The 17,931-nt window shown below is 41.3% G+C and overlaps 1 protein-coding gene across 5 annotated transcripts in view; it reads left to right on the forward strand.

Moving 5' to 3' along the window:
* The first annotated feature begins 266 nt into the window (after positions 1-266).
* RSF1 (remodeling and spacing factor 1) overlaps positions 267-17,931 on the forward strand; it is a 122,985-nt gene continuing 105,320 nt past the window's right edge. For all 5 annotated transcript variants that reach the window (XM_067533291.1, XM_067533288.1, XM_067533289.1 and 2 more), the window contains exon 1: positions 267-594. In XM_067533291.1, the coding sequence (XP_067389392.1) occupies positions 393-594 (202 nt within the window). In that variant the 5' untranslated portion in view covers positions 267-392. The remainder of the gene's footprint in view (positions 595-17,931) is intronic.

The following is a 17,931-nucleotide window of genomic DNA, read 5'->3' on the forward strand; positions in this document are numbered from 1 at the left end:
GCCAGCTCCCCGAACCAGGCCACACCCCTCACGCTGTAGCCTGGCTCCCTCCGGCGCTCGGAGAGGAACAGGAGCCGGCTTTCGGTCCGCCCTCCCCTCGCCCCCGTCTCGCCAGGATTGGCTGCCTCAGCGTTCTGTCCCCGCCCCTCCACCCACTCCCCTTCTCTGTCGTCGTCCCTCCCACCCGCCTGGTTGTTTTCGTTCCCCCCGTCACACGAGGCAGGTGGGGGAGGAGCGGAAGAAGTCGGGGAAGGGCCGCTCTGGCCGGCGCCCTGCTGTTGCATTGTGGGATAGTGGTGCCGCGGAGCCGCGTCCTCCGAGCGCGGCTCGCCAGCGCCCCCCTCTCTCCCCTCCCCGTCTCTCCAGCCTCCTTCTCCATCCTGAGGTCCAAGATGGCGGCGGCGGCGGCGGTTCCTACGGCTCCATCTCCGCCTCCCCCTCCCGCGTCGGGCCCGTGCTGCCCCGGTTCGTGGCCGAACTTCGCCGTCGTCTGCTCCTTCCTGGAGCGCTACGGGGCGCTGCTGGACCTGCCCGAGCTGCCCTTCCCCGAGCTGGAGCGCGTCCTGCAGCCGCCGCAGGAGCCCGGCGAGCAGGGTAAGCGGCCCGGACGCCCCCTCCCCTCACAGCCGGGCCGGGTGCGGGGGCTATTCCCCTCCCCTGCCCTCCCCCGCGGCCCCGGGGGAGGAGCGCGCCGAGGGGAAGGTGGAGCCTGGCCTCCCTGGAGGAAGCTGGGGCGGGGGGGGGGGGGGGTTCAGCTGTGTCCTCCCCCTCCGCCCCCCCTGGATCCAGGGGGAGCAGCAGCTGCCGGGGGGGGAGGTCTCTTCTCCCAGCCCCATTGGAGGGGTATGGGGGGGAAAGAGCTTCCTCCTCCGGCGCCTGCCCCTTTCCCCCTGTGGGGGGTGGGGAGCCCCTTCTCCCGTGGGGCTTGCCCCTCCCCCTCGGTGGGTCGCGGTCCCTTCCCCCCTACACACCAGAACAGGGGACGAGCCCGCGTGCTGCCCCCTCCCTGCCGGGCTCTGTGTGAGGGGGAGGGGAGACCAGATCCGCCCCCCCCGGCTGATATTGCAGCCCCCCCCACTGTGTGCAATGTCCATTTCTTCCCCCTCCTCCCATTGAGGTGGGGGCTAGGCCTGCGTCCCGCTCCCCACCTGGGCCGGCCGAGGCGTGTCTCCTTTCGGGCTGCTCCTCCCTCACTCCGGTCTCCCCGGCCTTCCCCCCCAGCCGGGAAGGGGATGTCGGACTCCTCGGTTCCACAGTCCCCGCTGTGTGAGGGGCCGGAGGGGCAGGGCAGCAGAAGAGCCGGGGGAAGGAGCCAGGCCGCAGGATGCCGAAGGGAAAGGTGCTTGCTGTTGCTCTTGGTCTCTCTCTCTATTATTGGTGTGATGGTTGTTGCTTGTACTCTCCTGCCACATCGGGAGACCGAGGAGACCTCAAGGCGCATGTCTCACCCCCTCCACCCCATAGAAACTTCCTGCTGCTAGAATCCCAGCGAGGGGCTGCTGCTGGTCCAACAGCCTTTCCTGAAGGGAATTCTTTGCTCATGCCCTGCAAACCTTGTATTTGTATGTTTAAGGCATCCACAAACAAAACAAAAAACCAATCAGGGTTCATTTAGTTACCACCTCCTTAAGATGTCCAGTGTCGCTTTTTCATGCAAAGGAGACACTTCTAAATACAGTGGCCATTGCCTGGGTCTGCAGTTGACACTATTACTTTCTCAAATAAAAGTATTTTTCTTAGCTCCATGAGACTCCAGCCTGATTTTTTGTATGTAAAGAAATATTTTAAAAAAAGGCACTGTCTTGTATTTTTATGATTAAGAGCCATCAACATGTTTCAAATAACTTGATGATGTTCAGTGGAAACCTTACTTTGTAAAGAATTGCGGTGCTGGAGAAGGACCCTAAATGTAAACAAAAGTGTGATTGACTAATTCAAGCTGACTGAAGTACAAAAAGTGAACTAATAGCATTGTGGTGAAAATTAAAAATCAAATTTAAAGTTCTTTCAATTTTAATCTAAGATCCTGTTAGCTTTAAAAAAACAACCCAGCATAACTTACTTACATTTAACCTTACAGTAGCCTTTAATTGCATGAGTAAAACACTTCTTAGTAGACAGTGATAACCACAAGAGTTTTCCTTATAGTTTATTACTTGAAAGTTTCTTGCTGTGTCATACTAGGAGAGTTTATATATTGGATTGACAGTGAGCTATTGTTACATGATTTCAGCCTCACTTGGTAAGCAAACCAATAAATGTTTTTAATGTGTGCTCCAACATTGGAAGAAATTTGAACCCTTTAAAAACACTAGCTTAACTTTTATTTTTTATTTTTTGGACATTTATTTAGACAAGGTTAAAAATTGTGTGCGCTCATGTTAACGGTGGCTGTGCCTTTCAGGAAAGGAAACGTGTGGAGATGGAAAACAAAAGCTTAGATGACCATCTCTTAGTATTGGGGCAAAAATTGTGTGGTGGTTATATGCCAAAAGGAAAAAAACAAACCATTGAGCTGTGTTTGTGAGAAATATTGTCCTCTTTCTTGTGTTGAACTATTTGTTACCTTATCAAAAGATGCATCTGTATATTTTTCTAACACTTGTGAAGATTAAATTTAATGTCCATTATTATATTAAATTACTTTCGAGCCTTTTAAAAAAAAAAAAAAGCTTTACATGAACATAAGCTTAAAACAAATGTTGTTGCCTGTTACTAAACTGACTGTCAAAACTGGAAAATGTTAATACTTTCCCCCTAATATTGCCTCTTTTTTTTTTTTACCGTATGCAATTCAGCTTGGATAGCAAAATTAAGCTGGTTAATTTAAATGTCTGTATAATCAGTTTCACTTTCTGTTTTTATGCACTAGCACATTTTTGCAGTGTTCAGGTTTCAAATAGTGCATGGCGAATGTTTAAGTCCACACAAACTGTTTTAATGAAAAACATTTTAAATATGGGTTGTGTTTAAGAAGTTTTTACAAAACCTATTTTTGGGCTAAACCTACCTGATAGTGTCTTAAAGGCTATGTCTACATTCGGAGCTAAGGGGGTGATTCTGCACTTGTGTTAGACATACTTGCACTAGTTTAAGGACTGCTAGTGGGCAAAAAATAGTGTAGCCATGGTACCATAGGCAGCGGTGAGTGACAGCATGGGCTAGTAGTGCTGAGTATACCCATGCTATTCAGATGGATTTGTGTTTTTAGTGTGCTGGTTGAGGAGAACTAGCACGAATGTGTCTAACACGAACTGGGAATCATCCTTACTCCTAGTGTAGACATACTCTAAGATTGCTGCTGTCCTAATTCAAGCATAACATTCACATCTTATTTAAATATAGAATCAACAGTAAATCAGTGTTCAGACAGTTGCAATTACTATGAGGATATTAAGTAATCTGGGTTTTAACACTTCCTACTTAATCCCCCCACCGGGGGGGGGGGAAGGGGAAAAGAGGAAAAAAATCAGAGAGAAAAACAGAGAGGGGGGGAAATGTTTGATGTTTGCTTGCGGATTCTTTGTGTGTGTGTGTGATATGTTTTACATGATGCAACGTTAAAAATAATTTGAGGGTGTTGTATTGGTGTATTAGCAGTGATGCTCCTGTTTGGTAAGCACTTTATTACAAATCTCTCCACAGATTCCTTTCAGGCTGAAATTTGTCATAGGTTTTTGGCCTAAGACACACAGCCTTTTGGACCATATGTGTAAAACTTGTTTAAGCTGTTTATTTTTCATTATATTACACACACATCTTTATTCAAAAGTTCAGGTAGAACTATAATATGTAAGCTCAAGTATGAACTGTTCTACGTTCTGAGGTTCTATTAATCTATTGCAACCAAGAAAATCCTGTTTGCTAATGAGCGAGAATAGACAAGTTTTAGGTATTTTTGTTCTAAGGAAATTAGGTATAATTTCTATTTTCTGCCTTTCTGTTCCCATTATCAAAAATGGATGCTTATGGGGTGCAGAGGAGAGATGTGGTAGTTGCCTAGTTGACTATTAAATAATATTGATTCTGATATGTTACTGTTTTAAAAAGTTACTATTGCTCAGTCAGCATTTGTACGGTACCGTATTGCCTCTTTATATATGAGTATATCAAGAAATATATTGATCACTTCTATCCCTAAGTATTAATAGCTTTCTTTTTGTAGTCTGATTTGGTTAGATATTATGGTAGTTTACATAGCACCAACAGTGTGCTAAGTGCTTTGCAGGCAAGTACTAAGATAAGGTCTTCCCCAAAGAGCTGACTCCTATAGTACAGTATACAAATGAAGGATGGGAGATAATGACAAACAGCGTGATTGAATGCTAACGTTTTGAATGTGCCAAGTCAGTTCCATGATTGTCTCAATTGTATTTTATTTTTAGATGGGATGATGAGGTGAAGTGGTGACCATGGAAATAGTCTGATTCTCTGAGAGAATATGTAATAAAACAATCCTTTAAACTTGTGCTGTTAGTGGCTCATTTGAAAGTTGACGCTATTTGAACAAAATAACGAGACCCCTGGTGTTCTGTTGAATTATTACTAAGACAAATAATTTTTCCTTTGTAAGAAGGCTTTTCCCTTGTTTGTAATGCTATATCTAAGGCAGCTGGCCTTCTGATTAGAACGATAACCTTTAAAGCTTGGTTTCATAAGGGGAGATTGGCGTATATAGCAGAATTACCATATTGTTGATAGCTGCTTGTAATAGTTGCTTGTATAAATGCTGCTGTATGTGTAAACTGTTGTTTGTTTCCACTGAGATTAGATAAAAAGAAACCCTATATTGGTTAATAAATAAAACCTGTATAAAGGCAAGATATTTAATTAAACTTAATATCAACTGTAGTTAGTAGATGTGGGTGCATGGACTCACAACTAAGATACCAATGAGGGATCATCCTACAGTGTACCATAAGAATCTCACCTTTTTAATCAAACTGTTTTTGCTTCCAGTGGCAAAATTGTGCACGTTGAAATGACATGTCACACTAGAACAGTACTTGCAGTATCAACCACATCATGCAGTCTCTTACTAAGAGTTCCCCTTGCAACAGGGAGCCAGTAGTATGTTTTTAATGTAAAAAATGCATGCGACTGGAAGGGAGTAAGAACCCAGAACACTGATATCTAGTACATTTAGTCAGAGAAATATCAGATCACCTCTATTGTTTGCAAATAGCTTGAGAGTCAGTATAAACATTAATTAAGCACTGTATCCCCCATGAATAAAAACATTAGTAGAGTGTTACCTTGCACAACAGAGATCTAATTTTACACATGACTATGCAAAAGGTTTGCTGGTTTGCCAGGTTCCCTGGTGTATGAATGAGTGTAAATTATCAGTTTATTAATTTTGGCTTCCTTAGCCATACTATATTTGATTTATACTTGATTGAAACTAGGAGTAGGAATGAGTACTTTGGATGTTCTATCAATGAACTAGTGAGAAGTAACTGATATATGAGGTTGGTAATCTTCATGAAGGATCTTTGGAAGATAAATATGATAGGTACATGTTTGTAGTGTTTTGCCCTTAAAATTGGACCTTATTAGTGCTTTAAGAAAACTGTAAAGACCATGACTCAGTCAGTAGAAATTGTTTTGTGTTGCTGCTTCTTGTGATTACGTTTTTCTCTAGTCCTTATTTCCTGCCTTGCTCTCCATGTATTCAGGTGTGTAGGATGGCCGCCAAGAAGTTCTTCCATTCCTTTAAGGTGCTATAAAAGAGAGAGGTCTTTGAGGTGGATGTTCCAGGGTCTGTTTTTATTCTACTCCCTGTATATTTGCATTCTTGTCACTTTTCTGAACTCTTGTTCATCTCACTTTCTTTGTCTCTTCTGTTTGTATTAATTGGCTAGTAAAGCCTTGAAATCCCTGTTCTGACATGGGTGATTATTGGCATGTATCTGTTATATTAGATGCTTTGATTTGGATAATTGTTATAAATAAAATATTGGTTCAGATTCCAGAGTGATGTAAAATAAAAATGTAACATTTGCTATTGTGTATTAGCTGCAGGTGCAACATAGTTGCATGTTTTTTCTTCCACAGACCTTTCTCTCCCTCTGCAGTTTTTGCATTAGAGAATTTAAGGTAGAGGTACATCTCGAAATACCTAAAGATGTGACAGATAATCAATCTCTAGTAATATGTTCAGGGCCCCTGCTTTAATTTTCCTTTGTCTCCACGAGGGTATATCTTGTATTATATATGGAACCATAAAGCTGTCTTGACTTTAAAAACTACTTATTCTGAGGAGTTGCCATGCTTCAAAGCAACAAGTAAGCTGCTTTGTAGCTTTCTGTACTCTCTAACCCTTCTAGCTTCCCTTTAGCATGGATTCTTCCTGGAAGCATCTACAGTAGGTGCAAAGGGATAAAACTTTCTTGGTTTTTTTTCTTCTGTATCCTAGAGTCAAATTTTTGTGGTAGTGGGAAGTTTGCAATTCTAACCATTTTAAGACATTGGTGGATTAGAAGCTTGTGGAATGGATTCTAGCTGAATCTTCTCCCTGATAAAACTAAAAGTAAGAGGAGACTGCACCACTGCCTTGTAAGTACCTGCAGGGGGAGATCTCATCAGAAGCTAGAAGGCTTATTAATGTAGCAAGACATTGAAAACGAGATCTATTGGCTGAAAGCTGAAGTTAGGCACTTTATTCCCAATTTGGATTGATCTGTTTTTAACAATGAGGGTAATTTAACCACTGGAACATCTTACCAAGGGATGGATTCTCCATCGCTTGAAGACTTTAAATCAAGATTGCATATCTTTCTACAATATATAACCAAACTCTATCATGGTTATTGGGCCTGTTGCAGAAATCTACTGGGTGAAATTCTGAGGCCTGTCTGATATGGGAGGTCAGACTAGATTACTATAATGGTCTAGATTACTATTCTGGTCCCTTTTACTATATTAATACTAAATATTATTATAATAGCAATTGTACGCAATATTAAAAGCAGTACCAGACGAGTGTCATCCGTTGTGGCCGATAACCTGACTATTCACTACTCACCAAAGGCTCTTAAGCAAAGTAAACTGTCATGGGATAAGAAGGAAGGTTCTCTCCTGGATCAGTTGCTGGTTAAAAGATAGGAAACAAAGGGTAGGAATAAATGGTCAGCTTTCAGAATGAAAAGAGGTCAACAGTGCTGTCCTGCAAGGGTCTGTACTGAGACCTGTACTTTACAACATACTCATAAATGATCTGGAAAAAGGGATAAACGATGAGGTGGCAAAAGTTGCAGATGGTACAAAAGCATTCAAGATAGTTAAGTCCAAAGCAGACTGCGAAGAGTTACAAAGGGATCTCACAAAACTGGGTCACTGGGAAACAAAATGACAGATGAAATTCAATGTTGATAAATGCAAAGTAATGCACATAGGAAAACATGATCCCAATTATATGTATATAAATGGAGTCTAAATTGGCTGTTACCACTCAAGAAAGAGACCTTGGAGTCATTGGGGATAGTTCTCTGAAAACATCCACTCAGTGTGCAGCGGCAGTTAAAGCTAATAATGTTGGGAATCATTAGGAAAGGGATAGACAATAAGACAGAAAATATCATATTGCCTCTTTATAAATCCATGGTACACCCACATCTTGAATACTGCGTGCAGATCTGGTTGCCCAATCTTAAAATAGATCTATTGGAGTTGGAAAAGGTACAGAAAAGGGCAACAAAAATTATTAGGGATATGAAACTGCTTCCATATGAGGTGAGATTAATAAGACTGTGACTTTTCAGCTTGGAAAAGAGACGACTAAGGGGGGAAATATGATAGAGGTCTATAAAATTAAGGCTGGTGTGGAGAAAGTAAATAAGGAAGTGTTGTTTACTCCTCATAACACAAGAACTACGGGTCACCAAATGAAATTAATAGACAGCAGGTTTAAAATGAATAAAAGGAAACATCTCTTTATACAATGCACAGTCAACCGGTGAAACTCTTTTGCCAGAGGATGTTGGGAAAGCCAAGACTATAACAGGGTTTTAAAAAAAAACTAGATAAGTTCATGGAGGATAGGTCCATGGATGGCTATTAGCTAGGATGGGCAGGGATGCAAAACCATACTCTGAACTGTCCCTAGCCTCTGTTTGCCAGAAGCTGGGGATAGGCGACAGGAGATGGATCACTTGATGATTACCTGTTCTGTTCATTCCCTCTGAAGCAGCTGGCACTGGCTACTGTTGGAAGACAGGATACTGGGCAATTGATCTCACCCACTATGGCTGTTTTTATGTACTGTATTTAAAGCACAGTGTTTATAGTAGTGCTATAGAAGTCCCAATTCCTGATTGACCACATCCCTTCATGACAGTGGACAAGATCTGACATCTCATTGGTAGTGCTTCTAATGTTGGACAAGAGAATTACTGTTAACATCTGTTTCTAGAAGCTTGTAGGATGTTTTGTAATGCTAGCCCTCTTGGGATGGGTTAAGATCTGAGCAGATGGTTAAGGCAGATGACATAAGTTTTGTTGTTCTGGGAAACTGCACAAATCCTCAGAAAAAAACACCTCTGCTACATTGTCTCAGTCCTCCAGCCACTGTTGGTTTTGAACATATGATCTCTAGATCATTGCATGTGTCTGATTCCATTCTGAACTGGGTCTGTGTTCTAGAAGTGGTGTGACATAAGAAGTACAAGCTTAATTTGACTAGACCACCACCACCTACAGGCAGAAATATTATCAAAATGCAGACTAAAAGCTAGAGAACTGGTAGGTAAGGTCCCATGGGAAGAAAATCTAAGGGATAAAGGAGTTCAGGAGAGCTGGCAATTTCTTAAGGGGGCTATATTAAAGGCACAACTTCAAACTATCTCAATGCAAAGGGAAGATAGGAAGTATAGTAAGAGGCAAATATGGCCCCATCAAGAGCTCTTTAATGTCCTGAAAATCAAAAAAGAATCCTACAAGAAATGGAAACCATGGACAAATTGCTAAGAAGAGTACAAAAGAGTAGCACACGTATATAGGGACAAAACAGAAAGGAGAAGGCACAAAATGAGTTACACCAGCAGGGGACATAAAAGAAGTTCTTTAAATACATTAGGAGCAAGAGAAAAACAAAGGAAAGTGTAGGTCCTCTACTTGGCAGGAAAGGAGAGCTAATAACTTAGGACACCGAGGGGGCTGAGGTGTTTAATGCCTAATTTGCTTCAACCTTTACCATAAAGATTGTGACCAGATACTCAGCCCAATTAATATTAACAACGGGGAAGGAATGCAAGCCAAAATAGAGAAAGAGCAGGCAAAAGAATATTTAGATAAGTTAATGTATTCAGGTTGCTGGCACCTAGAAGATAACAAGGTTGTAAAGAATAGCCACCATGGATTTATCAGAAACAAATCATGACAAACCAACCTAATTTCCTTAGGGTTACTGGCTTAGTGGATGGAGGGGGAAGCAGTCTGTTTTTTGATGATGTAAGACTTCACCTGTCCATATATAAATTGGTCAAAGGGCACAACAGAAGAAAATTCAAGGAAACCATTTTCAACTGAATATTGCAAATAGCAAATCCTACAGCATACAAAAGGAGAAGCTATGCCTAACAAAGGGCTTGGCTACACTGGAATGTTACTTTGAATTAATGTGAGGTTTTTTTTTTTTCCTGGATAAACTTGCTTGTGTCCATATAATCTTTCAAATTATCTGGGATTTTGTTCTGCATTCATGAGGCCCTTTATTTCTGGTTTTTATTTTGTTTAAAATTCCTTGGGAATTTATCAGTGTTGATTACAAAAATTTCAAACAGTTTTTGGACTAATTTTTGCTTAACTTTGTAGTTTTCTGGGAGAATATTGGGGTTAATATCGGGATGGAGGAACAGGGGAAAAAAGAAACAAATAAAGCAAAGTCATGGTATTGACAGTTTAATAAAGCAGTTTAATGCTGTGGTTTAGTTATTATATATTATATATGTATATTAACTGCATACACATGTGGACGACATGCGTGTATGTGTATCTTCTGACAACATTATATTTATGCTTATGTTAAGTAGATGTTTAAGAAAATTCAACAAATAACATAAAAAATATTTTCAAATTAATGTATACTTGAGTGGTTCAAAATTCAGGTGAAAATTGGTAAAGATGAGATAATAGCTTTCATAAAACCTGTGAATTTTTCGGCAAAACAATCTGTAAATTGAACATGAAGGGCTTAACGTTTTCATTTATCCACTTTGGAAGCAAATTAACTCTAGTTCAGGAAGAGTTATCCCTCAATAAGGATGATGTGGATGCATTACCATTTGAATTAACTGTTCTGCTTCTGGTAATCCCACACTGCACTGCTGCACAACTTGGTGGGCCTGTCTGTTTCACTGAGAGACCTCTAGTGCTCTTGAGTCCGGGGTCATCTTGACTAGATGTCACCTCTCTGTTTAAATGTTGACCTGCAGCTAGGTGTGCCCCTTAGCGGTGCTAGGTCCTGGTGAGTTCATACACCTGGAGTCAATTCTGACATAAGCATCCATGTCCCATGCAGGCCATTTAGAGGTCCTGGATGTCCTTAGCCTCTGAGAAGAGGAGCAGATCTAGTCCATTCTGAACAGCAGTCGGCAAGATACACCAGAGGCTATCAGACCGAATGAAGGAGAGGGGGCAGTTCAGGACATAGTGCAGTTCCACAACAAAGGAATGGAGTTCTGGAAGAGTTATAAAAGTACTGGGTACAGTAATAAGACCTCTGGCAGGGATCACCAAACTCATACTTACTATGAAGAGCCAGACGGCATACTTGTAAGGGAGGCCATCACTGAACCCCAGCATGTTCTGGGCAGAATCAGAGACATCCAAACAGGGCCACAAGTGGGAAGAGAGTGCCACAGCCAGTCAAGATCCCGTCAACTTGCAAATCCTTGAGGCAAAGAGGGCAGGAGACCTCAAAAATGCAGACAGAGAGCCAGCCTGACTACTTGGGGGGTGGGGACCTCTTCCAGTAAGAGTTGTCCTATATTATAATATACCTGTATAGGAGGTGTTAAACAACTTTATTATGGGTATCATCAGGGTACCACCATGTTGGGTGGATGTGAGCTGGTATTTTTTCCACTTGCTTGGCTTTTATCCTCCCACCCACCTCGCATACTCAAAATGGCATCCATGCCAGAGAAGTTAAGCTCCAAAGCATTATTTTTCTGAAATATCAAATCCCACAGCCATCAGCCAAATGTGCCCGCCCCCTCTTCCTGAACTGCTTATTGCTCCCTCCCTTTGATCAAGATGGCAGCACCACAGGATTAAAAAAAAAACCCAAAACATTGCATGGCAGACATGTTTACTGTAGCAACAGGTACAGAAAGAGAAAAAGCAATAGGAAAAGTACTTTGGCTCACAGTTTGACCAATGCCCTGTGTTGTAGTCAGAGGTAAATCTCCTAAATTTCTCTAGAGACATTTCAAAATGCATAGAGATTGTAAGGCATTCGTGGCTATTTTTAACCATACCATCACTGTGGTTAATCCCTGGGGTAGAGAATAATTACTGCAAAAGTACTTATTTTGCAGGGCACTTAGTTCTGGTCTGCAGGTATATTAAAAGAGAGCTTAAGGAAAAGATGGTGCTCTAGATTGGCACTTGCATTGCAAAGCAATGTAGCTTTCTTGGGGTTGCTAATATTGGAGGTGGTCTTCTTCCATTCCTATACCAGATGTGGGGGCATCGTTCTGGCAAATAACTGTGGCATATCTTCCCAGTTTGCCCATTGCCTTTTGGGGATGCTTTTTCGGGTAACATCCTCCAACTTAAGAACAGCCTGTAGAGGTGCACATGCAGTTATTAACTTGTTCCCCTTCAGCCCACCACCATGCCAGCATTGGTACAGGAGTCCTATACAAGGGGTTGGCAAAATGGAATATGTTTTACCATCTCCAGACACCTCCCAGACTAGGTTGAGTCCATAGGAATAAAATTCCAGTTTGATGAAAAAGCAATAGTTTATCAGTTTTGGCATGGAAATTAGAATTGGGACACTAACTACTTGGGCTGTTTCTTTGCCCTCCAGTACCTCACACACTGCAGCTCTCACAATCAAGAGTATTATTGGAGTCTGAACACATGGCAAATCTTTGGGGGAAGAGAGAGGACATGTTTAGTCATCTTCTACCTCTCCTGGGATGAGGCCAGGAGGTCACTGAAGAGTGGAGGCAAGGTTTCCTTCACTGTGATACTGAGGAGAAAGAACTGTTGAGGAATTTCATTGCCAGTTTAGTAGTACAAAGTGCAAGGCCATGCAGTTAGCGTTTAATGGTAAGGATTTTTGCTACAAACTGGGGACTTACCAGTTGGAAGTGATAGAGGAGGAGACTGATTCACACCCAGGTCTGTCACAGGATGACTGAGCCACCAATGTGATGCAGCTGTGAAAAAGGCAAATGCGATCCCTTGGTGGGTCGTTTCCAGTAGAGAGAGAGAGAAGTATTAATGCCATTGTGCAAGGCACTGGAAAAACCTCACTTGGAATACTGTGTACAATTCTGGTCACCCATGTTCAAGGCAGATGGGTTTAAACTGGAATACGTGCGGAGAAGAATTACTAGGATGATCAGGGGAGTGGAGGGCCTATCTTATCAGAGGTGGCACTGAACATTCTCTCAGGTGCTTGGATTGATGATTCTTGCTCACATGCTCAGGGTCTAATTGATTGCTCTATGTGAGGTCAGGAAGGAATTTTCCCCCAGCTCAGATTGGCAGTGAACTTGATTTTTTTCACCTTCCTCTGCATTGTATGGGTTCGGGTCACTTGCCAGGATTATCTGGGTATATCTTTCTTAATCATTCTCCTCAGATGTTTCATAGCTGCAGCTCTGGGGTGAGCTCTGCACAGACTTCTAGGAAAGTGTCCAATGTCATCTGAAGTTCTGCTGCCATTTTTTGTCATCTCATCTCTGCATAACTGTCCTGCCCCACCAGCCAGAAAAAAGTGCATAGAATCGTACGAATAAAAAGGACTTTTTGAGAAGTCATCTAACCCAGTCCCTTGCATTTATGGCAGGACAAACTATTATCTAGACCATCCCTGACAGATGTTTGTCTAACCTGCTCTTAAACGTTTCCGATTTCAGACATTCCACAACTTCCTTAGGCAATTTGTTCCAGTGCTTAACTACCCTGACAGAAATTTTTTCCTAACGTCCACCATCAACTGTCTTTGCTGCAATTTAAGCCCATGGCTTCTTGTCCTATCCTCAGAGGTTACCGAGAACAATTTTTCTCCCTCCTTCTTTTAACAACCTTCTATGTACTTGAAAACTGTTATCATGTTCCCACTCAGTCTTCTCTTCTTCAGATTAAATAAACCCAATTTTTTCAAACTTCCCTCATAGGTCATTTTTGTTGTCCTTCTCGGGATTTTCTCCATTCTGTCCACATCTTTCTTGAAATGTGACACCCAGAACTGGACACAATACTCCAGTTGAGGCCTAATAAGAGTGGAGTAGAGAGGAAGAATTACTTCTCATATCTTGCTTACAACACTCCTGGTAATACATACGTCCCAGAATTTGTTTTTTTTTTTGGCAACGGTGTTACACTGTTGGCTCAGATTTAGCTTGTGATCTATTGTGACTCTCCCCCAGATCCTGCAGAACTCTTTCCTAGACAGTCATTTCCCATTTTGTATGTGTGCACCTGATTGTTCCTTCCTAAGCGGAATACTTTGCATTTGTCCTTATTGAATTTCATCCTATTTACGTTAGACCATTTCTCCAGTTTGTCCAGAATATTTTGAATTTTAATCCTATCCTCCAAGGTCCTTGCAACCCTTCCCAGCCCTGTATCATCCACAAACTTTATAAGTGTGCTCTCTATGCCATTATCTAACTTACTGATGAAGATATTGAACAGAACCGGCCCCAGAACTGATATCTGCGGAACCCCACTCAATATGCCTTTCCAGCTTGACTGTGAACCACTGATAACTACTCTCTGGAAATGGTTTTCCAACCAGTTATGCACCCACCTTATAGTGGCTCTTTCTACTTTGTTTCCATAATTTGATTATGAGAAGGTCGTGCAAGACCGTATCAAAAGCCTTACTAAAGTCAAGATATACCACATCTACCTTTCCTCCCCAATCCAGAAGGCTTGTTACCCTATCAAAGAAAACTATGAGGTTGGTTTGACATGATTTATTCTTGACAAGTCCATGCTGACTGTTACTTATCACTTTATTATCTTCTAGGTGTTTGCAAATTGATTGCTAAATTATTTGCTCCATTATCTTTCCAGGTACTGATCTTAAGATGACTGGTATGTAATTCTCTGGGTTGTCTTTATTCCCCTTTTAATGGATGGGCACTATATTTGCCCTTCTTCAGTCCTCTGGAATCTCTCCTGTCTTCCATGACTTTTCAAAGATAATCGCTAATGGCTCAGATATCTCCTTAGTCAACTCCTTGAGTATTCTAGGATGTGTTTCATCAGGCCCTGGTGACTTGAAGACATCTAACTTGTCTAAGTAATTTTTAACTTATTCGTTCCCTATTTTAGCCACATGTAACAATTAGTTGATTTCAGGCTCTGCCTTCTCTGCCAGTATCACCACAACACCACCATGGCCATTTCCCAATTCATCCAAAGCCATCCAGCAACATGACCACCAATACATGTGCCTCAACCTGTTTGTATTAATGGCCATCAGGATCGTGGCACTCAGCAGTGTTCCCTCGGTGCTGTTTGGCCGTGGTTTGAAAATGGCACTGGCTATGAAAAGCCAGATGAATGAGGGGATGACAGGAAAGGAATCCTAGAAATTTGTTAATTTGATTCAAGTCCCAGAATTCCAATGGCTTCAGGTAAGTATCCCACAGTGCACCACAAGAAAAATCAAATCCAGAATACACAGAGCCTAGCAGCCAAATGTTGCACGGTGGGATGTCTGCCCAGAATGTTGGGTGCTTATATTGAAAAAGTGCAGTGCTGTGTGGATGCAAAGATTCAAAAGGGAAGTAGCTTTAGCTGGCATAGCAAAGCAGTGTTGATGTGCTGCTCTTGGAATAGTTATTCCTGATTAGTTAAAGTGGGAAAATATATTCCAAAATAATGTTCAAAGGTAGACAAGCCCTTAGTGTTAAGTAACTGTAGTTGAACTGCTGACTAGCATGAGTATGATATAATTAGGTTCAGCCTCCTAGGGGGAAGGTAAGGCACCAAAAACTGGCACTGTAATCCTGAACTTTTAGTACAGGTCTACGTTACTGCTTAAGCTGATCTAATTTGTCATTCATGGGTGTAAAAGAGACACCCCCTGGAGCGACGCAAGTTACAGCAACGTAAGCACTGTCCACACTTGCGCTATGTCGATGGTAGATGGTGTCCCATTGACATTCTCGCAGAGGTAGAATAATTATGCCTATGGGAGACCACTCTCCCACCAGCAAACAGCTTCTTTACCAGACATGCTACAGAGGCATTGGTGCAGCTGCCCTGATGTAGCACTTCTAATGTAGACCTCCCCTTAGAAAGGGTGTTCTCAAGAGGAAGAGTACCTTAAACGGGCTACAGTAAAAAGTAAAGGAAGCAAAATCCGTAGTTGTGACATGTATCCTAGTTAAGAAAACAATAATAGTTTCAGGAAGCATTCATACTTCTGAGCAAAAAGGGAACCAGGAAGGGAAGAAGTAAACCAACATGGATAAATGGCAAAAATTGGGAGGTTATTTGAGTCAAGCAGAAATCCTCCAAAATTTGGAAATCTAACTTTTGTGAAGCCAATAAATGGGAGCACAAATTACAACATGCAATATGTAAAAGTGGAAACTAGCAGGCCTATGATGTTTTTTTAAGAGGAAATAGCTAAAGGTGTGAAAACAAAAAATTCTTTATGTATATTAGAAGCAGGAAGCCTAGAAAGAATTGGTGAGTATGTTGGATTACCAAGGGAGGGGTATGTTGGATTTAAAGGGAGTAATTAAGATGAAGATATTGCTGAAAAGTTAAACAGCTTCTTTGCATCAGGCTTCACCACTGAAGATGTTAGGAAGATACCTACCCCAAACCTACTTTTTTCTGGTAATTAAGTAATGTATTATCAGACTGATATATTAAAAGCGGCTGTGCAGGAACAAACAATTTTAGAAAGCAATGTCACCAAGCCTTGATGGTATCCATCCAAGTGTTATGCAGGAGTTTAAGAATGAAGTGGCCGAGATGCTAGTAAAATGTGCAGTTTCTCATTAAAAACAGATACTATACCAGAGAATTGGAAGATAGCAAATGTTATGCCTATATTTTAAAAAAGGATGATGTAAGGCTTCCTGGTCTGTAATTTCCTTATATCTGTACTTGGTAAATTGGATGAAATTATAATTAAAAACAGAATAATAAAACACCTGAAAGATTGATAGGGCCTAATCCTTTATGCAAAGAAAAATCTTATCTTGCTAATCTGTTAGAATTTTTTGAGCATGAGAGTAAAAGAAAACTGCTTGACACAACTTACTTTGAATTTCAAAAGACCTTTGACAAGCCATTTGTAAAAGGCTACTAAAGAAATGATATAGCCATAGGGTGGGGTGCCAAAGTGGTGATGTAGATCAGAAAGTGGTTAAGATAGGAAACCATAAGACTACATGGTCAATTTTCTTCATTGCAGAAGGTTAACTAGGTCTGTTTACAATATTTATTAATATTTTGGAAAAGGGGATGAGCAGTCAGGTAGAAAAATTTTCAGATGAGTCACTCAGGTTAGTTAAGTCCAGAGAGGGAGTTCAACAAGATAGATGAATGAGCAAACACCACTGCAGATGAAATTCAGTGTTGTAAATGCAAAGTCATGTGCATTGGAGGGAAAAGTTTTTAAAAAGCAAACAAAATGTTAGATGGCATAAGGGAAAACATGATTTATAGAATATAGAAAATAATGTAATACTGTGTAAATCAGTGCTTTGCCCTCATCTGGAATAGTGTTGAACACTATTCCACCCCATCTCAAAAGAATTAGAGGGAGTTAAAAGATGAGTGATTAGAATAATTAGGGACATGAAAAAGCTCTTATGAAGAAAAATTGAAAATATTGGCGTTTTGTTTTGGAGAGGAGACAAATGTATACAAAAATGAGTGGCATTGGGAAGATGGATTGGGAACTTGTGTTCTTCCTGTTTCCTAATAAAATAGTAAGAGGACATCTAATGAAACTGAAAGGTGGCTCATTCAAAATTGATAAAAGGAAATACTTTTTTACAAAATGCATAATTAAACTGTAGAATTCATTGCCACAGAATATAATTGAAGCCAAGAACTTAACAAAAATGCCCTCTAAAACTTGCTATTTGAATAACTAATATCCAAAATTACAATAAAATACTTAAATTAGTGATATGCAGTCTCATGCTTCCAGGCTTAAGCCAGCCTCTTAACTATTAGCAGTTAAGAAGACTAGATGCTAATCTGGTGGCAGGTTATTCCACATGTATCTGAAACATCTGGGGCTGATCATGGTCAGAGACAAGATACCGGACTAGATAGATTACAGATCTGAATCCTTATGACACTTCCTACATTCTCACCAAACCAAGAAATGCACACTGGCCACTACTATAAACATGTCCTCCCTCACAGCTTGTTGTAGTTCTGACTTGTGTCCACTAAAGTGAGGGGGTGAGGGGAAGTAGATTTTTTTTTTTTTTGGGGGGGGGGGGGTCTAAAAAAGATAGGAGGAGGAAATTCACTTTTGTTCTGGATATGTATTTGTATGGTATACTGCTGTCTCACCCAAAGATATTGCAGGGGTTGATGGGAAAGCGCTGACATGGCTCCATTTTTTTATTTTTATTTTCCAGGATATGCAAAGCGGTGATTAGTGACTGCTCCTCTACCTCCAGAACATTCATCTGTGGAGTCCTACACGGCATCATGTTCTTCTCCCATTTTTGTTAACATCCATGTGAATTTATTGGG

The sequence above is a fragment of the Emydura macquarii genome, unplaced genomic scaffold, assembly GCF_026122565.2.
Source record: "Emydura macquarii macquarii isolate MOO-44397 ecotype Brisbane River unplaced genomic scaffold, CSIRO-AGI_Emac_v2 contig_3328, whole genome shotgun sequence".
NCBI lineage: Eukaryota > Metazoa > Chordata > Testudines > Chelidae > Emydura > Emydura macquarii.